A 24,976-nucleotide genomic window follows, 5' to 3' on the forward strand; every position below is an offset into this window, starting at 1 on the left:
AAGATCACTGTGCAAAAATGTGTACACCCCAATTAATGTTATATTAAGATGTAAGAAAGTGTTTTTAATTACATTTTTAATAAAGAGGAAGAATCAAGAGTACCATAAAAACAAAATAGGTAAGGCAAGTTTATTTATATAGCACATTTCATACACAGTGGCAATTCAAAGTGCTTTACATAAACAAGAATAAAAAGGAAAGTATAAGAAAATAAAAACAAACAATCAAATTATTAAAAACAGATTCAAATGTATTAAAACGGGTTATAAAAGAATAAAAAAAGAAATGTAAAAATAGTAATTTTGTAGTTTGTAATTTTTTGTGTGCACTGTATTTGAATTTACGTGTTCTACATTTCAACAGATGTTCGGTGATCAGACTTTTATTTTAATTAATTAACAGTTTAATGATTTTTTTTTGTTTAAATGCGACAAAATTTATTCACTGAAAAATTGATAAAAATTAATTAATTCTGAAGCTGAATATTTATTACAATATTTTTGTAATTCGAGAATTTTATTTTTATCTTTGTATTGAAAATATTCATTATATAAAATATAGTTTGTTTTGATTTTATTTATTTATTTATTTTTATTTATTTTTATTTTTTTGCCTTACACGAGATTAAAAACACGTTTCTTTTTCCGTGTCTATGTAGATAAACGTGTGTGTCTGTTTGTCCACGCGTACGACGCACGCGTGCCTGACCAACCGGTACCGAAGCGCAAGGAGGGGCGTGTTCGATATTTGTGTGTGTAAAACCAGCGCATGCGCTTGACGAGACCCTGGACGCGCACGGGGAACGTCAGACCGCAGCGGCTGCAGATTTTTCCCTTCAGCCGTGGGGGAGAGAGAGAGAGAGAAAGAGGCGGCAGGAGGAGGAGAGGACAGCAGGGAGAGATGGGAGTGCTGTAATCCCGGGGGGAGGAGGGATGGACGGACGGACCGACTCAATGCACAGAAGCGCGGAGATTCACACTTGACACCAAAACACCGCCATCGTCACAATAATCGGAAGCGATGTCTGAGCGCGCGTGAATCACGGGCGCGCGTCAATCTGAAGTGATGAGACAGAAGCGCGCGGCTGGATCCGTCTGTCAGCTTGTATAATGGAGAGCTCCAATGGCTCCGACACCAAACCGCAGAGCCATCATCCTCAGGTGGAGAAGAAGAGGTTAAACCGCGCGCCGTCCCCTGCCAGACCCGTCCTCAAGGATGTCCACTCGCGGACGGCCAAACCGATCGTGCCAAAATCGCCCAAATTCAACAAGCAGCAAGCGCCGGTGACGCCTCAGAGCCGCGTCCCGAGACGCACCGTCCCGGGCGCGAAGGACAAAACCGCATCAGCACCTGCAAAAAGCAACACCAAGCCCGCCTCAGCGACAAAAAAGCCCGTTAAGGTCACTCAGCATGCAGCATCCGAACCCAAACCGGCCGGTAAGGCTGCGGAGTCCGTCGCTCCGCAGATCACCAAGAGCAAGGGGAGACCTGCCCCCATACGCGTGCCCACCGGACGCGGCGTCTGTCAGACCGACAGCAGCTCGGATTTGTCTGACTGTCCTTCCGAGCCGCTGTCCGACGAGCAGAGGCTGGTCCAGGCCGCCAGCAGCGACGCGGAGTCGGGCAGCGGCTCGGGTTCGAGTGAGCAGGCGGCTGCAGGATCACGGACTGCACCTGCTCCTGCTCCCGTTGCGCGCGCGGACAAACGCAAAGATAATAAAGACGCACAGTTTAAACCCGACGGCAAGGAGATGGAGACGGAGATGGCCCAGGACGAGCTGCTAAGGGAGATCGAAGACCTGCGATCGGAAAATGACTACCTCAAGGTGAGCACACAATCATATACATGAAGTTACTTATTTTATTATCAATACATCAGTGATTCTGCAATGCATGAGTATTTTCAGCAAGATTATTTATTGAATTTATTAAACATTTTTTTAAGGTAAGTGGTTGCAAACTGTTTATATGGGGTAAATTTAAACAAACAAATGAAGGTGAACGTTGGTAAATTAAATTTACTAGCCTAAATTAGATTCATAGAAACTGTTTGCAACCAATACCTTATATGTAATAAATCCACTGAATCATATTATTAAGTGGACTACTACAATACTAGTACATGAAGTGACTACTGTATTATCAGCTTATGCATCAGTGGTTCTGCAATGCATTAGTACTTTCACCTAATGTGTCGCTAAACAAAAGCACTGTGGGGATGGAGGAACTTCCATGAAATTATATAGTGAGTGATTAAAAAATACCTTTTAATGCATGTCATAAAATAACAATTTGCTAAAAGTTATTCCACCAGCTTTCTTAAAGGGATAGTTCACCAAAAAATGAAAATTCTCACTCTGTTTACTCAGTCTCAAGTGGTTCCAGAACGTAATGAGTTTCTTTATTTTTCTTTATCTAACACAAAACAAGATAATTTGAAGAAAGCTGAAAACCTGTAACCATTGACTTCCAGTGAAGAGTCTTCACAAACACCTAAATAAATCCAGAGAAACTTTTAATTTTCCAGTGGTCTCTTCATGTTTTCCCAAATATCCCAAGTAAAATGGCATGTTATTGTTTGATTTACCATAAAAGACAATAACACTTATAGTCTTTTGTTTAGTGTTTTTTCTCTTATTATTGTCTGGTGGCCTTTAAATGGATTATCTGCTGAGCTGCTGCTGTAAATCCATGTGACGCTTTGTTTTCGCACGTGATCAACACAATATTTAATGTTTTTAATGAACCCTTCTCATTTATATCATTTGTTCATAAAATATCCATTAATAAACATATTGGTCATAAATTAGCATTTTTCTGTATTTAGTAATTCAAGTTTTTATTTTTCCTCATTTATTTCTGCATTTGAATTGCATTATGAGACATTCATCTTTCTCACAACAACTTTAAACCTTTAAAAAAGTTAGAAAAAGAGACTTTTGAGAACATTTTTAATAATAAAAAAATATAATAATAATAAACTTTATTTGTATAGCCCTTTTCCAACATACATGCAACTCAAAGTGCCTCACAAACAACAGCAAAAGCATTAAAATAGACCACAAAAACTTATCACATATGCTGAAATAAAAGCATTCATGTACACAAAATATAAGTATATATCATGATCACACACAATAGTCCTTACATATGCAAGCACACACCATACATTACATACATAAACCTACAACAAAATAGATAAAAATGCGTACACCTAACAAACTTGTTTAATCATACGCAATTTTAAAAAGATGTGTCTTAACACGCTTTTTAAAAACATGAATACTTGGGGATTCTTTCACTTCAAGGGGGAGACAGTTCCAAATTGTTGGAGCATAATGGCTAAAAGAAGTGCCGCCAGATCGCATCAGGTTTACAGGATAAAATTCTAAAAGTCCAGCGCTAGAAGAGCGTAGCAAACGGTTTGGATTATATTTTGTTAAACAGTGGGAAATGTAGGAAGGTGTCATGTTGTGTAGTGCTTTATAAACTAATAAAAGAATCTTAAAATCTATCCTTTGGTGCACAGGCAACCAGTGTAATTCTATTAATACTGGTGTAATATGCTCTCGTTTCTTTAATTTCATTAAAACTCTGGCTGCTGCATTTTGTATCATTTGCAACTTCATTGTAGAACCCTTAGGTAGACCAGTATAGATAGCATTGCAATAATCAAGCCGAGAGAAAATAAAAGCATGAATTAATTTCTTGGCATCATCAAAATATAGGAAAGAACGAATTTTGGCAACATTTCTTAAATGATAAAAACATGTTTTTGTAACTTGATTAATATGAGATTTAAAATTAAGATCACAATCGAAAACAACACCCAGGTTCTTAAAAGAACACAGTTCTGCTTCAATCCTCTCTCGCTCAGGTTTTATGCCCACAATAAGAATTTCTGTTTTATCTTTATTCAACTTCAAAAAATTTGCAGTCATCCATTGTACTATATTGGACATGCAGTTGGACAAATTTTCCAATGCAGCAGTGTCTCTTGGCTCAACAGAAATATATAATTGTATGTAGTTTAAAGTGCTTTATTATCTGGGTTTATGTTGTATAATATGCTACAAAAACCTTGTAGTAAACTGCCAGTGCATTTTCTGTTGTTTCATTGACTTATTTATATTATTGGGTTTGAACATGTGATCTTCCACATAGGTGTCAGTTGCTCTAGCAAGGAGGCTAAAGACCATGGTCTCTAGCATCTGTCGCTAGAGCACCTTTAGAGGTCAGAGGAGTGAGGTTTACCTGGCAGTACTTACTAGCTGGCCTCCGTTACACTCACCCCCCTAAACCTCACTCCCATCCGGGTCACAGCACCAATGCAACCCCGCCAGTCCTAAAACCACCCAACCTGCTCCGAGCTGAGATCAAACCGGCAACCTTCCACATAGGAGTCGGTAGCTCTACCAACGAGGCTAAAAACCATGGCCTCTAGCGTCTGTCACTAGGGCACCTTTAGAGGTCAGGGGCCTCATGTATACGTATATATTGTGTACGTCTGGTTTACACTCACGTTTGTATTTACTAACGATGAAATGAACGTGAGAATGTGCGTCGGTCCACGCCAGCTTCATGCCTGCCGTACGTGCATTTCATTTGTGTGTTTGTTTTATTTCCACAGGCAACTCCTAGAGGCAATTATGTTAAATTGCACACTACAAAGTATCTTTGAGCCGTGCAATGGCAGCTGTATATGGCATGGGATCTTCTGCATGTCTAGCGAGCATATAAGGTTTCCAAACCATGCAGTTGACCAGCCAATCATTAAAGCACAAATTGCAGGGATCGCCAGTTTTCCCAATGTAATCGGAGCGATCAACTGCACGCACATTGCTATAAAGGCGCCATCTGAAGAAGAATTTGCATGCGTGAATCAGAAACATATCCAATCAATAAATGTGCAAATAATATGTGATGCTCAAATGCGCTTAATATAATACACACACTTATTAATGATTCCTACTTGTCTTCCTTGTGATGAAGAGTAGGCAAAATCTGATATGTAGTGGGGGAAAAAAAGGAGCTCATCAGACGCTGGATTCGAACTGGGTTCATGATCAATCATGTCAAAACATGTTGTCCTGCGCTTTACTAACTACGCCACTCACGCAACTGTTAGACGCTCTCTTTAGTTATGTTGTCTCTGTCAATCAAGCGTTGATGGGCGGGAATCACTAAACTAGCTCATTCCAACGAGGTGTTTAGGCACCCAGCCTAAATAGACACTGCAAAATTTCACACCTTTACATCGGACCATTTCTTTTTTTATTCACTCACAGTTTGTCAGACCCCACTGCGTTAACCGCGTCAGCTAAACTCTTCCACTCTATTTTTAAAATTTGTTATTTATTCCGGAGGACAAACTTGCAAATAACACAGTTTTTCTCCGGTCCACCTCCGATTGGAGCACCTCCAATTTACCTTCTGTGAAGTTTCTCCTTTTGCGTGCTTTTGCCATTGCTTTTTTGTTTGGTTTTGCCAAAGTGGAGTCATTACCATATTTATTAGGGAGAGGAGGCAGGGAGGGGTTTAATTCACTTAGCTGGCCAGTGTTATGCTGCGTTCACACCAGATGCGGAACGCGCGTCAAGTGCGAGTGATTTACATGTTAAGTCAATGCAAATGCGCGAATAGACATCCTGCGGCGCGATACGCGCAAATGGCGCGGAGCGAATGAAGAGAATTGCGCAGTAAGCGCGAATGGCGTGGCGCGAATTGAACTTTTTCGCGCGAATCACTCAAGTTCGAAAATCTGAAGTTCAGCGGACATTCTCGCCTCTTTAACCAATCAGGAGCTTGCTCTTGTTGTGGCGTGATTGTGACGTATCGCCTGTTGTCGGTGTCCCAGGGGAAATCCCCCAGCAGACACCGACAAGAAGTTCATCAAACTGGGCTGGACTCAGTCAGAAGCACCGCTGAAAACCTCTATCAGCCAGGTTCAGTTTCTGGAGGAGTCTTAAAGAGCTGGATGCACCTCTGAAAGGATGTAGTGGACTAACGGCTCTAAACGTATCGACGCTGTTTATCATCCTTCATAAAGCACATAAACACTGTTATTTTCTTCATAAAATCCATGTTAGCCCTTTAGCTATGAAGCTAGAGTCACGGGGCAGACAGAAGCCCTGCCCATCACGCGAATCCGCGTCTGTTCTGAAGAGAATTTTACACGCGAATGAAGCGGGGTTTGACGGGCGAATGAAGCGAGTAACCTTAAATGTTCACACTGTAATTTACGCGCGAATAGCGCGATTTATCCGCATGTTCCGCGTCTGGTGTTAACACAGCATTACACTCACTCCCCTAAACCTCACTCCCATCCGGGACACAGCACCAGTGTAACCCCGCTGGTCCTACACCACCCAACCCGCTCCAAGCTGGGATCAAACCGGCGACCTTCCACATAGGAGTCGGTTGCTCTACCAAGGAGGCTAAAAACCATGGCTTCGAGCATCTGTCGCTAGAGCACCTTAAGAGGTCAGAGGAGTGAGGTTTACCTGCACAGCACTTCACTAGCTGGCCTCCGTTACTCTCACGTCCCTAAACCTCACTCCCATCCGGGTCACGGCACCAATATAACCTAGCTGGCCTCTGCAACATAGAGTTTTCAACTCAGATCAGCGTGCCATAATGCAATTCACAACCATAAATGAACGAACAGCACTTGTGAATCACAAAATACAGAAACCGATTTTTTTTTTTTTTTTGCAGTGTACATTATCACTTGGTCTTCGAAGAACTATATTAATATGATGTAAATCCCTTATGAAAAGACCTGTACAATAGTGTAGAGACAATGTCAGCTGACACCAAGTAGCTAAAAAAAATAAAACCACACAATTCTCAAAGGAGAGCAAGATCTAGATACATTTGTGCTGCGACTGATTCCAGGTCACTTCAGTACAGATGCATCAGAAAGACCCTCAAAACTCCCACTGGAAGCGCATCACAGTCTTGATGGCTAGATGAAAACAGGCCTAATTAGCATAATTCCATAAATGATTTATCTTATTTGTCAGATGCTCCAGAGCTCGGCTGCAGCAGTCACAAACAGGATTTTCATAAGTTTATCTCTCAAGACGGCGTGTTAATCCGCTTTAGTAGCTGTGTGTGTAATGGCTGCGTCCCCTCAGGAGCCGTTCACAAACATGCGTCCCTCCTGACCCTAGTGTTCAGAGCCAGATGTGCACTTCTGTCTTTCTATAGTCAAACCAAAAATTATTCAGACACCATATGTACAGTAGTTTTGGTTATTTGTTTACAACAGAGGCTCAATGGAAAGACGGTTAAAGTCAAAATAATTGGCCCTCCTGTGTATTTTTATTTTCTTTTTTAAATATTTCCCAAATGATGTTTAACAGAGCGAAGACATTTCCACAGTATGTCTGATAATATTTTTTCTTCTGGAGAAAGTCTTATTTGTTTTATTTTGGCTAGAATAAAAGCAGTTTTTTATTTTGTTTAAACCATCTTAAGGTCAATATTAAGCCCCCGAAAGCAATATTATTTTCTATTGTCTACAGAACAAACCACTGTTATGCAATGACTTGCCTAATTACTTTACAGTTGAAACCAGAAGTTTACACACACTCTAAAAGAAGGAACATACCATTATACATTTTTTTAAATGGTTAAATTATACTAAACATTTACTACTTTAGGTTCGTTAGGATTACCTAAATGATTTACATTTGCTAAATGCCAGAACAATGAGAGACTTTTTTTATTTATTTCTAGACAGTCAAAAGTTTACATACTTTTTATTTATTTTATTTTTTTGCTTTGCTTTGCTTTGCTTTTAAACTGTTTAACTTTGGTCATTTGTTTTGGGTATCCTTTCACAAGCTTCTCACAATAGTTTGAAGGAGTTTTGGCCCATTCGTCCTGACAGAATTGGTGCAACTGAGTCAGATTTGTAGGCTGTCTTGCTCGCACAAGCTTTTTTAACTCTGCCCACAATTTTTCTATAGGATTGAGATCAGGGCTTTGTGATGGCCTCTCTAAAACATTCAATCTGTTGTCCTTAGCACATTTTAACTAATTTGGCAGTATGCTTAGGGTCATGGTCTGCTTGGAAGACCCATTTGTGACCAAGTTTTAATTTCCTGGCTGATGTCTTGAGATGTTGCTTCAGTATTTCTACATAATGTTCTTTCTTCATGATGCCATCTATGCTGTGAAGTGGACCAGTCCCTCCTGCAGCAAAACAGCCCCACAACATGATGCTGCCACCCCCATACTTCACAGTTGGGATGGTGTTTCTAGGCTTGTAAACTTTCCCCTTTGTCCTCCAAATGTAACACTGATCATTACGGCCAAACAGTTCAATCTTAGTTCCATCAGACCACAGGACATGTCTCCAAAAATTATTCATTTTCCCAGTGCAATTTAGCAAATTGTAATCTGTTGATTCTGGCTTGTTAATTTTCCCATGTTGTCAGAGAAGGATGCAGTGTGTTTGAGGTTTTCTTTAAAAACTATTCTACAGTTGTGCCTCCAAAATAGTTTTCAATTAATGTTGTCAATTAGCCAATCATAAACTTCCAAAAACATTGAAACCATCATCTGAGCTTTTTCAGAGACAGAATAATCTTATTGTATGTAAACTTGAATTTCAAGAAAAGTTAACAATTTCTCAAAAATATCTCATTATTCTGCTATTAGGCTTAACAGAAACAACTTGAATAATCCTAACTTACTTAGAGAAAAGGTTTATTCACAATAACATCTGACCTTTTTAAAATGATTATGTGTTTTTTTTATACAGTTTATGTAAACTTCTGGTTTCAACTGTATTTAAGCCTTTAAATGTCACTTTAAGCTGTAAAGAAGTGACTTGAAAATATCTTGTCAAATATTATATGGCTGTCATCATGGCAAAGATAAAAGAAATCAATTAGAGATTAGTTATTGAAACCATTCTTCTCAGAAATATGTTTAAAAAATCCACTCTCTTATATATAGACAGCGCCCTCTAGTGGATTTGTGACCTGAAACGTCCAACCAAACATATCTGAAGTAACATATTTTATGTTTTGCAAAAATGTAAGCAGAGGAACATTTTTCCAATGAACCTGGGCTGTTTTTTCTTGTTAATGAATGCTACAGCACACTGTATTGTTATTAATTATAGTGAACTAATAAACTATAATAAATACTGTTGTATACTATAGTTTTTAATACAGTAAGTTATGTTGTATTGTTGTATAATATACCCTATAATTGTACAAAACAACAGTATTGGGTTATTTGTTTATATCACTGTAGTTACTGTTACCATAGCAACAATAGAATTACCACAGCAGATCAAATACTATTGTTGTTGTGCTACCATAGCAACTGTAGAATTACTACCACAGATCAATTACTATAGTTTGTTACCATAGCTACTGTATAATTACTACCGCAGATCAATTACTATAGTTTGTTACCATAGGAACTAGAATTTCTACCACATATCAATGACTATAGTTGTTGTGTTACCTTAGAAACGGTAGAATTACTTCCACAGATCAATTGCTATGGTTGTTGTGTTACCATAGCAACTATTGCATTACTATCCCAGATCAATTACTAATTTTGTTGTGTTACCATAGCAACTATAAAATTACTACCGCAGATCAATTACTATAGTTTTGTTGTTACCATAGCAACTGTAGAATTACTATCACATGTCAATGACTAAAGTTGCTGTGTTACCATAGAAACGGTAGAATTACTACCACAGATCAATTGCTATAGTTGTTACTATAGCAACTATAGAATTACTATCACAGATCAATTACTATAGTTTTGTTGTGTTACCATAGCAACTATAGAATTACTACCATATATCAATTACTATAGTTGTAGTTACCATAGCAACAGTAGAATTACTAACACAGATCATTTACTATAGTTGTTGTGTTACCATAGCAACTATAGAATTACTACCGCAGATCAATTACTAAAGTTTTGTTGTGTTACCATAACAACTATAGAATCACTAACACTGATCAATTTTATAGTTATTGTGTTACCATAGCAACTATAGAATCACTATCATAGATCAATTGCTATAGTTGGTGTTACCATAGCAGCTATAAAAGTACTACCACATATCAATTACTATATTTGCTGTGTTACCATAGCAACTACAGAATTACTACCACAGAGCAATTACTATAGTTGTTTTGTTACCATAGCAACTACAGACTTACTACCACAGATCAATTACTATATTGTTGTTGTTTTTCAATAGCAACAGTAGAATTACTAACACAGATCAATTGCTATAGTTGTGTTACCATAGCAACTATAGAACCACTAACAAAGATCAAATGCTATATTTATTGTGTTACTATAGCAGCAGTATAAATATTACCACAGATCAATTGCTATACTTGTGTTATCATAGCAACTATAAAATTACTAACAGATTGATTGCTATGGTTGTTGTTTACCATAACAACAGTAGAATTACTAACATCTGCTATATTTGTTGTGTTACCATAGCAACTATAGAATCACAACAAAAGATTAATTTTAGATATAATATTGTTTGATTATTATTATTATTATCATCATTATTATTATTATCATCATCATCATCATCATCATCATCATCATTATTATTATTATTATTATCATTATCATTAAATATTATCATTATCATTATCATCATCATTATTATTATTATTATTATTATTATTATCATTATTATTATCGTTATTATCATTATCATCATTATTATTATTATTATTATTATTATTATTATTATTATTATTATCATTATTATTATCGTTATTATCATTATCATCATTATTATTATTATTATTATTATTATCATTATTATTATCGTTATTATCATTATCATTATTATTATTATTATTATTATCATTATTATTATCGTTATTATCATTATCATCATTATTATTATTATTATTATTATCATTATTATTATTATCATTATTATTATCGTTATTATCATTATCATCATCATTATTATTATTATTATTATTATCATTATTATTATCGTTATTATCATTATCATCATCATTATTATTATTATTATTATTATTATTATTATTATCATTATTATTATCGTTATTATCATTATCATCATCATTATTATTATTATTATTATTATTATTATTATCATTATTATTATCGTTATTATCATTATCATCATCATCATTATTATTATTATTATCATTATTATTATTAGATTATTCTACATTAATTCTATATTCTTTTTCATGTAGGCATTTTTATAGCAATTAAACTGTTAATGTGAGAAATATAATAATGTTTGCTTCAACTGTCTGTGTCTGTCTCTCTGTAAGTAATACAGAACCATACATGCAGTATCAATAATTTACCAAATAAACAGTAGTATGTCCATGTTAGAGTGTTAACGTTTGACATTAATCATTTAGTCCACTATAAATCATGTCTGACAGGAACATCCATACAGTGTGTGTCGGGATGCTGCCGCCACATGACTTTGTCCCAGTATACAGTGAAGGTCATTGTGTTCGGGCTGTTTGTCTCTGTCTGTCTGTCTTTCACCGTCTTTGTTTGTCTGTCTTTCTCTGGCTTTCTGTCTGTCTTCCTTGACCTTGTTTACTCTGAATCTGCTGAGGCATAGTGCAGTATTTACTGGCAAATGAGCCGTTGCAAATGACAGTCTTTCATTACAGTTCAGGACAGAGCTTTCACTAATGACTACAGTTTCTTTACATGCAGTATCATTATTTTGTGTGTGTGTAGGGAGGCAGTTCGTTGTTGTTTTTGTAATTTAAGTAATGTCTCAAAATAAGCCCAAAACTATAAACCTACTGGGAAAAAATGGTTTTCAAGATGGTCACAAAAGCCTGTAAATCCGGATTGGTGACAGTTCTAGGCATTACTGATCTTGTAATGACTAAATATAGTAGTAACCAGGGGAGAGCCACCTTCCTGCAGATTTCAGTTGCAACCCATATCAAACACACCTGCCTGTAATTATCATGTGGTGTTTAGGTCCTAATTAAATGGTTCAGGTGTGTTTGACATGGGTAGCAACTAGGGATGTAACGGTATCAGAATTTCACGGTACGATAATACCTCGGTATGAATGTCACGGTACGGTATTTATTGAATCATTTACAGGAAAAATAAAACTACAAAAAATACTCCAAAAAATACTCCAAAAAAGTGCCAAAAGTGTCAATGACATACAAATTAGCCATCTATCTGTAAACTTTGAAACAGGAACTTCAATTTTAATAACAAAAAATTATTAAACCATGTAAAAAATAAAGTTTCAATTTAGTATTGTTGAAAACTCATCACATTCAACATTTAATCACTCACTCACTCATTGAGATAGAGATGGGTTTAAAGGAAAATTATCATATAACTATAATCTGGTAAAAGCTGGTATCTCTGGGCATTTACAATGTCCCCTGCAACAAAAAAAAAACCCTCTCATTTGGGACTGAGGTTTCTGGGACAGAGATATGACTTGGCCCAGGTTGACAGCAGTGGGTAACGTTGTGCATTGTCTTTCCCCCACTTGAGAGGACAAACCATGAGTGAGATAGAGGTCTCTTTGCGGTACAAGTCAATGTCTGTATCAATCTGAACAGTGTGCTGTGTTTCTGCAGTCCCCATGACTGTTATTAGTCGTATTCCCCAACTTGCAGGCACGGGCACACATAGGGCTCAACCTGTGCAGTGCACATGCCCTTTTAGTCTTGGATAGAAAGTGCCCTTCCAAAATGATCAAAAGTGCCCCCGCGACGCGACACACCCTCCGTCCCGCCCTTCAGTAGGCGCGTGACAACACCGCTCTTGAGTATGCGCGCTCAACCCCCCCCTCCCCGCTTTACAGTACGCGCGCGACAACACAGCTGATCAGAACACGCGCGACAACACCACTATCAGTATGCACGCCTCGACAACACCCGCTTTAGGTTCGATCATTTCCAGCTCTTTTTCATCCCCGCTACTAGCAGCACACTCCATTTCCGCATTACTGGATCTGTAGCGACAACAGACCGCAAAGGATGATGGCCACGCCTGGGCTGATGGGAATTGTAGTTTCCGCTACCTCCCGTTCGCTTCATTCGCCTGAGAAAAATTTTCTCAGAAGACCTATAGTTTTATCGAGTCATGCGACTACGGTAATATCAGAAAAAAATACTATTGCTGTATGACTGTATTTACAATACCGTTACATCCCTAGTAGCAACTGAAATCTGCAGGAAGGTGGCTCTCCAGGAACAGGGTTGGCCACCCCTGGTATAGAACAAAACATAGTTCCATTAGTCATTAATGTCTTTCCCACATCCTGGAGAGTTACGGTGTGGAGAAGCCCCAAAGAAGCATACCACCCAGACTGTTGCATGCCCAGAGTGAAGCATTGTCATTAATTGCCATTTGACTAGCAATATTGTTATTAATATTTTTTTGGGTGGGCGGCACGGTGGCTCAATGGTTGTCACCTTACAGCAAAAAGGTTGCTGGTTCGAGTCCCGGCTGGGCCAGTAAGCATTTCTGTGTGGAGTTTGTATGTTTCTCCTGGTGCTCCGGTTTCCCCCACAGTCCAAACACATGTGCTATAGATCAATTTGTATGAACTAAATTGGCCGTAGTGTGTGTTGTTGTTGTTGTTATTATTATTATTATCAATATTAATATTAATGTTCGTTCTGATTTTAATTCCGATTTGGTTTGCTTCAGGATGAAGTGGATGAGCTGCGAGCAGAGATGGAGGAGATCCGGGACAGTTACCTGGAAGAGGAGGTGTACCAGCTGCAAGATCTGCGCCGGGAACTGGACCGCTCCAACAAAAACTGCCGGATCCTCCAGTACCGCCTGCGCAAGGCTGAACAGAAGAGCCTGCGTGTAGCACAGACCGGACATGTGGACGGAGAGCTTCTGCGCGGCCTGGAGCAGGACCTCAAGGTGATTCTGGCATGCCTGTTTTAGATATTACCACTGCTGGGTAGTAATAGATTACATGTAATGTACTCTACCTGACAAAAGTCTTGTCGTTGATCCCAGTTGTAAGAGCAACAAATAATAACTTGACTTCTAGTTGATCAAAAAATTGGCAGAAGGTAGATTTTTCTGATGAATCATCTGTTGAGCTGCATCCCAATTATCACTAATACTGCATGAGACCTACTGAACCCGCATGGACCCAAGATTCTCACAAAAAGCAGTCAAGTTTGGTGAAGGAAAATTCATGGTTTGGGTTACATTCAGTATGGGGGTGTGCAGTGGTGTAGCGCAAAATGGGGAGGCCCCCCTGCAGGGATCACTAATCGGGCCCCCTGATGGTGGGGGGGGGAGTGATCACAAATTGAGGAGCGGGGAAGGGAGGCGGGGTGGAGCGACAACGCCGGGAAGCCTTCACAAACTGACTCGCGATCACAAACCGAAAACGGCGAGAGCGTCAAAGTAGTCAGAAGTCATACATTTTCAATGAGAACCAGCGGCAAGAAACAGCGCGGCGGATCTTCTCCGGTGTGAGCGTCGAGGAGAGTTAAAATCAAGTAAACTTTATAGTATGAGCTATATCGCGGTTCGACGGCAAGCAATCAGAATGAAGTAGTCCACCGCTTGAGAGCTGGTCAGAGAACACAGACCTGTGAACCACAGTTGTTCCCAAGAGTTTGATTATTGCGGTTGCCAGATTTACAATTATTGAAAATCGCAATGACGCAGGGCCCCCTAATCACGCAGTGTGTGCCCTGCGTGCCCGTCCGCTGGGGGTGTGCGAGAGATCTGCAGAGTGAATGGCAACATCTTCTCATACTTCAGCCTCCACATCAAAGTTTCTGAAAGCAAAGAAGGTCAATCTGCTCCAGGATTGGCCAGCCCAGTCACCAGACATAAACATTACTGAGCATGTCTGGGGTAAGGTGAAGGAGGAGGCGTTGAAGATGAATCCAAAGAATCTTGATTAGCTCCGGGAGTCCTGCAGGAACGCTTTCTTTGCCAAGATGTCATCATCCAGATGACTTTATTAATCAGTGATTTGAGTCATTGCAGAGATGTATGGATGCAGTCCTCCAAGCTCATGATGGAGTCAGGCACAATATTCATTCTGTCTCCACTGCAGCAGGACTTTATAATCTATACTGGACATGATTTCTGTTCAGTCACAAGACTTTTGTCTAAGCAAAGTCAGACTTTACTGTCCTAATTGAATCATTAAAAATCAAGGCATGATCATATTTATTGTGGTAAAATAAGCGTAATCTAGAGGCCTTTGCCTTTCATATAAGCCACTTCTGATACCAAATGATCAACTAGAAGTCAATTTATTATTTGTCGTTCCTAAAACTTGGATAAGGTTTTGTCAGGTAGCATAGATGATGTAATCAGATTCCAAAAATCAAATACTTGTAATCAGAGTTTGAAGTTGCGTCTACAGTTACTTTTTTATAGATTGTAATTTGCATAAGGGCAAGAAGTTAATATGATGTTCTATTTTAACTCCTAATGTTGATATTATTTCCTAATAAACGTTGTTTATACAGTTGAAGTCAACATTATTAGCTCAAATATTTCCAAAGTATGTTTAATGGAGCAAGGAATTTTTCACAGTATTTTCATTCATTCATTCATTTTCTTGTCGGCTTAGTTTATTAATCCGGGGTCGCCACAGTGGAATGAACCGCCAACTTATCCAGGAAGTTTTTTTACTACGAACAATTTTAGCCTACCCAATTCACCTGTACCGCATGTCTTTGGACTGTGGGGGAAACCGGAGCACCCGGAGGAAACCCACTCGAAGGCAGGGAGAACATGCAAACTCCACACTCCACACAGAAACGCCAACTGAGCTGAGGTTCGAACCAGCGACCTTCTTGCTGTGATGCGACAGCACTACCTACTGCACCACTGCCTCGCCACAGTATTTTCAATAATATTTTTTCTTCTGGAGAAAATCTGATTTGTTTTATTTCAGCTAGAATAAAAGCAGTTGGGAACTTATTTAAGACCATTTTAAGGTCAATATTATTAGCCCCCTTAATCAATATTATTTTCCGATTGTCTACAGATCAAACCATCATTTTATAATGGCTTGCCTGATTACCCTATCTATCTGACTTTTTAAACAAGGTAATAACATATGTTTTAACAATGTTTTAATAGGTGGCCAAAGATGTATCGGTGCGTCTGCACAATGAACTAGAAACGGTGGAAGACAAGCGAACGCGGGCGGAAGATGAAAACGAGCTGCTCAGGCAAAAGATCATCGAAATCGAGATCTCCAAACAGGCCCTGCATAATGAGCTGGAGAGAGCCAAAGAGGTACTGTACCACAGATCACTGTATTCGAGCAAAAACTTGTTTTTGTGGTAGTAGTGTTGCTATTCTAGATGCTGTGGTGTTATATTTATAGGCATTGCAGGAGCTTTCTGGGTTATTCACAGATGTGTTGTCAACAATTGTGTTTATAACTGTATATTCTGTTATAACTGCTGATTGCATCTTATGATACTGATATTGGTCAATTGCATTCATGACTATCCTGTTTTTTTTTAACTCGTTTGCATGTAAAGAAGAGTTTTTTAATTTACCGGTAAAGTCGTTCCGGAAATTTTTCTGGATATTTACCGCTATCACTGTGTGAAAGGGGCTATTGTCTCATTCTTCCTGCAAACAAGTCTTAGGGCTCCATTTTAGTGATCTAGGTGCAAAGTCTGTTTCATTGTCACATTCTCTATTAGAGACAGGTCTGGACTGTCGGTAGGCCAGTCAGCGTTAATGGTGCCATCACAGAAGTTACCTTTGCAAGTTATATTAAATTATTTTACTCAAAATTATTTCAATCTTTTCATGCAGCGGCAAATTATTTTGGTGATAATCTCCAAATGTAAATAACCCAGAATATTATTTGAAGGCATCAAAGACAAACCCAATAATGACCCACAAACGTGCTGCATCACTTCTGTTGAATAAGACGGTTAAAGCGGGACGGCCCGAGGGTTGAGACGCTCCCACCGTGAGTGTGCTGCTTTGAAGTATGGATGAATGCATTAACTTTGAAGCCTGCTGCCGTGTGCATTAATGCATGACAGGCCGTTCGCTGCTTCAGTAATCGGATGCTGAGGAGTTACTCTGGAGTCGCTCAGGTTAATCTGAGAGTAATCTGGAAAGATTGAGTCACGGCTGGAATGAACTGCTGTGTGGAGGGAAGAACACTGAGTGTGGGGTGTCTTCAAATATGGGGTTTCTTGGGGGTTCTATCTATCCATCTATCTATCCATGCGTCATGCAATCTATTAATCCATCCATCCATCAATCATTCTATTATTTTTATCTATCTATCTATCTATCTATCTATCTATCTATCTATCTATCTATCTATCTATCTATCTATCTATCTATCTATCTATCTATCTATCTATCTATCTATCTATCTATCTATCTATCATTCTATCTATCTATCTATCTATCTATCTATCTATCTATCTATCTATCTATCTATCTATCTATCTATCATTCTATCTATCTATCTATCTATCTATCTATCTATCTATCTATCTATCTATCTATCTATCTATCTATCTATCTATCTATCTATCTATCTATCTATCTATCTATCTATCTATCATTCTATCTATCTATCTATCTATCTATCTATCTATCTATCTATCTATCTATCTATCTATCTATCTATCTATCTATCTATCTATCTATCTATCTAATCTATCCATCATTCTATAATATCTATTTATCTATTGTTCTATCATTCTATTATATTATCGTTCTATCTATTCATCTATCAATCTGTCATTCTATCCATCCATCCATCATCCATTCATCCATCATCCATTCATCAATTTATTTATCATTCTATTATTCTATATATCGTTCTATTCTTCTATTTATTGTTCTTTCATTCTTTCTATCATTCTGTTGTGTTATCTATCTATCTCTCCTATCATTCTATCTATCGATCTATCATTCTACAGTATTATCTTTCAATCTATCGTTCTGTCTGTCTATAATTCTATCTATCTATCGTTCTATCTATCCATCCATCCATCAATCTATCTGTCATTCTATCCATCTGCCATCATTCTATCCTTCCATCATTCTATTCATCCACCGATCAAAACATCATTCTAATGTATCTATCCATCTATTGTTCTATCATTCAATTATACTATCGTTCTATCTATCTATCTATCTATCTATCTATCTATCTATCTATCTATCTATCTATCTATCTATCTATCTATCTATCTATCTATCTATCTATCTATCTATCTATCTATCTATCTATCTATCTATCTATCTATCTATCTATCTATCTATCTATCTAACATTCTGTCAATCCATCCATCCAACCATACATACATACATACATACATACATACATCGTTCTATTTATCGTTCTATTATTCTATGTATGTTCTATGCTTCATTCTATTTATCCTTTTACTGTTCTATTTATTGTTCTTTCGTTCTTCTTATCATTCTGTTGTATGTTTTTATCTATCTATCCTTTTATCATTCTATCTATTCTATCATTCTACAGTATTATCTTTAAATCTATCGTTCTATCTTTCTGTCTGTCTGTCTGTCTATAATTCTATCTATCTATTGTTCTATCCATCCATCCATCCATCAATCTATCAATCTATCCCTTATTCTATCCATCCACCTATCCTGTTCTATTCAGTTCTATCCTTCCATCATTCTACCCATCCACCGATCCATCCATCCTTCTAAAGTATCTATTTATCTTTCTATCTATTGTTCTATCATTCTATTATACTATCGTTCTATCTATCCATCTATCCGTCATTCTATCAATCCATCCATCCATCCATCCATCCATCCAACCATCCACACATACATCCAACCATGCATGCATACATACATACATACATCTCTTGCTCTATTTATCATTCTATTATTATATGTATTGTTCTATATATATATTATTCTATTTATCAGTTTACTGTTCTAGTTATTGTTCTTTCATTCTTACTATAGTTCTGTTGTGTTATTATTTATCTATCTATCCTTCTATCATTCTATCTATCGTTCTATCATTCTACAGTATTATCTTTCGTTCTATCTGTCTGGATGTCTATGATTCCATCTATCCGTTATTCTATCCATCCATCCATCCATCCATCCATCCATCATTCTATCTATCTATCTATCTATCTATCTATCTATCTATCTATCTATCTATCTATCTATCTATCTATCTATCTATCTATCTATCTATCTATCTATCTATCTATCTATCTATCTATCTATCTATCTATCTATCTATCTATCTATCTATCTATCTATATTTCATTCTGTCTATTGCTCTATTGTTCTATCTATCACTCTATCATTCTATCTATCGTTCTATCATTCTACAGTATTATCTTTTGTTCTATCTGTCTGGATGTCTATGATTCCATCTATCCGTTATTCTATCCATCCATCCATCCATCATTCTATCTATCTATCTATCTATCTATCTATCTATCTATCTATCTATCTATCTATCTATCTATCTATCTATCTATCTATCTATCTATCTATCTATCTATCTATCTATCTATCTATCTATCTATCTATCTATCTATCTATCTATCTATATTTCATTCTGTCTATTGCTCTATTGTTCTATCTATCTCTCTATCATTCTGTCATTCTATCTATTATTCTATCTGTCATTCCACTGTCCTATTTATTGTTCTTTTATTCTTCCTATCATTCTGTTGTTCTGTCATTATCCATCTATTTTTCTATCGTTCTATTTATCGGTTGCTGATTGTTACTAGTCTTTCTACAAAGTATTCAAGTGAATTAGTGTAACTTTAGTGTGTTTGGGGTTGGTGTGTTTATAGTTGAAGGCAAAATTCTAGCAATTGTTTTTCAACACATTTTTAAACATAACATTATTAATAACTCATTTATTTGGCCTTTACCATGATGGCAGTACATAATATGTTACTAGTTATTTTGCTAGACACTAGTATTCAGCTTAAAGTGACATTTAAAGGCTTAACTAGGTTAATTAGGCAAGTAATTGAACAACAAAGGTTTTTTTGTATTCAACTGAAAACCTTAGCAGCTAATAAGGAGACGTTCTTGCGAGGAAAAATCTGATAGGAAATACTGTGAGAAATGTCCTTGCTTTAAAAAGAAATATTCGGAAAAAGAATTAAAATGTCACATGATTGCAAATAACTGTTTATAGAATTCGTCTGCAGTTTTGTGTGTCTGCATTGTCTTCAAGCCTTGGCTCAGATCTTAGAGCAGAAAATATGGGCTTTACGAATATGTATGTGCATATGCTGCTGTTGTTATTGCAGTTCAAACAGCACAGGATCACAACAATCCCCTCTGATTCTCAGAGATGTGCTGCATTGCAAAACGTCCCCCGAGGGTCACGGCAAATCTTCTTAAAGGAAGAGTTCATCTGAAAAATGACAATTCTGGCATCCTTTATTCAGCCTCATGTCTGAACATGTTGTTCTGTCATTTGTCATTTTGTCTATCAATATGTAATTGTTCTATTGTTCAGTTTATCGTTCGATATATCTGTTCTTCTCTCATTCTACCATTCAAATATTCTGTCTATCTATCTATCTATCTATCTATCTATCTATCTATCTATCTATCTATCTATCTATCTATCTATCTATCTATCTATCTATCTATCTATCTATCTATCTATCTATCTATCTATCTATCCATCTATCCATCTATCGTTCTAACCATTTATATATATCATTTTATCTATGCACCATTCTATCTATCCATTGTTCTATCCATCTAATGTTCTATCCATCTATCAATCTATCTATCTGTCTTTCTATCCATCTATCGTTCTATCTATCCATCGTTTTATATATATCGTTCTATCCATCTATTGTTCTATCCATCTAATGTTCTGTCCATCTATCGTTCTATCCATTGTTCTATCTATCCATCATTGTATCTATCCATCGTTCTATCATCTAACGTTCTATCCATCTAACGATCTATCATTCTATCTATGCACCATTATATTTATCCATCGTTCTATCTATCTATCTATCTATCTATCTATCTATCTATCTATCTATCTATCTATCTATCTATCTATCTATCTATCTATCTATCTATCTATCTATCTATCTATCTATCCATCGTTCTATCTAATATCATTCTATCCATCTATCGTTCTATCTATGCATCGTTCAATCTATCCGTCATTTTATCTATCATCATTCTATCCGTCTATCGTTCTATCTATGCATCATTCTATCCATCCGTTTTATAATCTACCCAAAGTTCTATCTATCCAACATTTTATCTAACCATCATTCTGTCCATCATTCTATCTATCCATCTATCGTTCTATCCATCTATCGTTCTATTCATTGTTCTATATATGCATCATTCTTTCTAACTATCCATCGTTCTTTCCATCTAATGTTCTATCTGTCGTTCTATCTATGCATCGTTCTATCTAACCGTCTTCATATCTATCCAACGTTCTATCTTTCCAACGTTCTAACCATCTCTATCTATCCATCATTCTATCCATCTATCGTTCTATTCATCCATCGTTCAATCTTTCTGTCTGTCTGTCTGTCATTGTTCTTTCTATCATTCAGTTGCTCTGTTGCTCTGTCCGTCCAACCATCTTTCCTGCTATCGTTCTGTCTTTTTTCTATTTATCATTATATTCTTCTATCATTAAATTCTTCTTTCATTCTGTCTATACTTCTGTTGTTCTATCATTCTTTTTTCTATCTGCAAATCTATTCATATATCTTCATCTTTATGTGTGTGTGGGACAGAAAATGAAACTGCTTTTCCATCACAAATTGTTTACGATCTTTTTTGAGCAAACTATTTTTTAAAAAAGGAATTATTTCATGCTGTCAGTCTTTATGGTGTAAACGAACCTGGCATCGATTTCTTTTATTTTTGCTCTAATATGCATAATGTACATTGCAAAGGTAAACACAAGCACAAGGACAGATATAATGAGTGTGAAGGAGAGAGAGAGAGAGAGAGCATGTGTGTGTGTGCTCTGTGTGAACTACAGTGTGTCTCTCTGGAGGTTTGCCCCAGAAAACGTCTAGCTCCACTTTTTTCAGCCTTCCTCCCACGATACCCTTCATTTTCTCATGCCTTCGTCCACTCCAAACACAGCAGATGTGGATGAAATGGAGAATCAGCCTGTTTCTTACAAACTGCCATGTTTGATTAACTTTACATGCTTTTCTAGCTGGCGTTACATCTCTGATTTAAATCAAACACAACCTGCTTTCAAGATCAATGTTCAATTTGGGCTGTTTTACAGTTTTTCTTGTTTGCTTCGACCTGGTTAAAGAAACTAGGTTCCACTTTATTTTCATTTTCACTATCCCAGCAGAGCAGAAGACCGGTCTTGCAAACGTGTAAGCCCTTTCTCATTGGGTTGACACATTTTCCCCACCATTTTTCAAAACAGTGAACACGGATGTCATTCAAGCAGTCCAAACTCCATTGTTTTAGCTATGGTAACCAAACAGAAACCATCTATTCCTAACCATTAGACACTACCAAGATCAGTATGAATTCACTGAAGCACCGGTTTGACACTCCTTTACACAAATCTTCAGTTAGCAATCAGTCTGCAAACATTAAAAACGGTGGAAGCTCTGTGTTGTTCTGTGCCAGCATGGATGGAGGAGGTCAATAGTGGCTATGTCCTATACTCCCAATAGATTTGACTGTATATTGGTTTACATGTGTTTTCTCTACAGTTTTTCTCAATTGCTTGGATGCAGTTGTCAACTGAAACTCCACATTTTCAAAACCTAAACCATGAGTGCCGCTGTTTAGGCACTCATGGTTTAGGTTTTGAAAATGTGGAGTTTCTGTTGACAACTGCATCCGGGCAATCGAGAAAATGCAATCGGTCAAAATGACACATTTTGCTTGCAAAAGGCACATATCATGTCAAAACATTTAAAATATGAAACTAAAGCTAGTTTTACCTTCAAACAACACAACTTGCAAACAGGTATATGAGCTCTTTCAATTAATCATTACACAATGGACAACAAAATACAAATACAGAACTCAGTGCACCACCATTGCTTGTCATTGTAGCCTATTGCCAATGCCATTTGTTGTCTTTCTATTTTGCTGTCAAATTTGCCTTTTTTTCTATCTATCATTCTATCTGTCAGTCTTTCCATCTATCCAATGTTCTATCTATCTATCATTCTATCTATCTATCATTCTATCCATCTATTGTTCTAACCATCTATATACATAATTTTATCTTTGCACCATTCTATCTATCCATTGTTCTATCCATCTAACGTTCTATTCATCTATCATTCCATCTATCTGTCTTTTTATCCATCTATCGTTCTATCTATATACATAATTTTATCTATGCACCATTCTATCTATCCATTGTTCTATCCATCTAATGTTCTATCCATCTATCAATCTATCTATCTGTCTTTTTATCCATCTATCGTTCTATCTATCCATCGCTATATATATCGTTCTATCCATCTATCGTTCTATCTATCTAATGTTCTGTCCATCTATCGTTCTATCCATTGTTCTATCATCTAACGTTCTATCCATCTAACGATTTATCGTTCTATCTATGCACTATTCTATCTATCCATTGTTCTAGCCATCCACCGTTCTATCTATTGATCTATCCCATCCATCATTCTTTCTATCTACTGTTCTATCTGTCCATCATTCTATCTATTGATCATTCTATCCATCTAACGTTCAATCCTTCTATTGTTCTATCCATTGTTCTATCTATCTATCTATCTATCTATCTATCTATCTATCTATCTATCTATCTATCTATCTATCTATCTATCTATCTATCTATCTATCTATCTATCTATCTATCTATCTATCTATCTATCTATCTATCCATCCATCCATCCATCCATCCATCCATCCATCCATCCATCCATCCATCCATCCATCCATCCATCCATCCATCCATCCATCCATCCATCCATCCATCCATCCATCCATCCATCCATCCATCCATCCATCCATCCATCCATCCATCCATCGTTCTATCTATGCATCGTTCTATCTTTTTTTGTAAGGAATTGGATCCAGAATAAGAAATGCTTTGATTACATATATATTGAATTCATGACAATTTTCAAACTGTGGCTGAAAACTGAAATACTGTAAAAACAGACAAAAGTAATAACATACTGTAAATATTAGAGAAAACACATGTAAACCAATATACAGTCAAATCTATTGGGAGTATAGGACATAGAAGGGAAGGGAGACTTGTTTTGTTTATATCTCTCCAATATGACCTTTGACACACCTACATACAGTTCTGTCCAAACAGCTTACATAAGTTGATTTTGCATGATAGGAGCACTTTAGGAGAGCAAACACTTTGATTCCTGTGCACGTGTGGAAAAGTTTGTAATGGCAGAAACTGTTGTTTTTATGTGAAACCGGTAGGAATGTTGTTGATCTGGACAGACGGGATGCTGTTTCTTTTCTTAGTGCCGATCTGTCAGTGAAGGAGTGATTTTGCTAACTAAAAATACAACGTATTTCAGGACAGTGCAGCACTGGATTTCAAGATTGCTTGTCTTGAGTTTCCCCCACATGGCTTTGTTTTATAATAGACACTCACCGGCCTATTTATTAGGTACACCTTACTAGTACCAGGTTGGACCCCCTTTTACCTTCAGAACTGCCTTAATCTTTCATGGCATAGATTCAACAAGGGACTGGAAATATTCCTCAGAGATTTTGCTCCATATTGACATGATAGCATTACACAGTTGCTGCAGATTTGTCGGCTGCACATCCATGATGCGAATCTCGCGTTCCACCACATCCCATAGCTGCTCTATTGGATTGAGTCTGGTGACTGTGGAGGCCATTTGAGTACAGTGAACTCATTGTCATGTTCAAGAACCAGTCTGAAATGATTCGAGCTTTATGACATGGCGCGTTATCCTG

General features: G+C 37.1%; 1 protein-coding gene across 9 annotated transcripts in view; it reads left to right on the plus strand.

The window, feature by feature from the left end:
* Positions 1–777: 777 nt before the first annotated feature.
* The window catches only part of mtcl1 (microtubule crosslinking factor 1), a 127,995-nt gene continuing 103,796 nt past the window's right edge, over positions 778–24,976 (plus strand). For all 9 annotated transcript variants that reach the window (XR_012394986.1, XM_017352453.4, XM_073931611.1 and 6 more), the window contains exons 1-3: positions 778–1,827; positions 13,715–13,939; positions 16,142–16,300. Coding sequence is in view for 8 of the 9 variants with exons in the window: in XM_017352453.4 (XP_017207942.2) it covers positions 1,111–1,827; positions 13,715–13,939; positions 16,142–16,300 (1,101 nt within the window). In the remaining variant the exon portion in view is untranslated. The remainder of the gene's footprint in view (positions 1,828–13,714; positions 13,940–16,141; positions 16,301–24,976) is intronic.

The sequence above is a fragment of the Danio rerio genome, chromosome 2 (assembly GCF_049306965.1).
Source record: "Danio rerio strain Tuebingen ecotype United States chromosome 2, GRCz12tu, whole genome shotgun sequence".
NCBI lineage: Eukaryota > Metazoa > Chordata > Actinopteri > Cypriniformes > Danionidae > Danio > Danio rerio.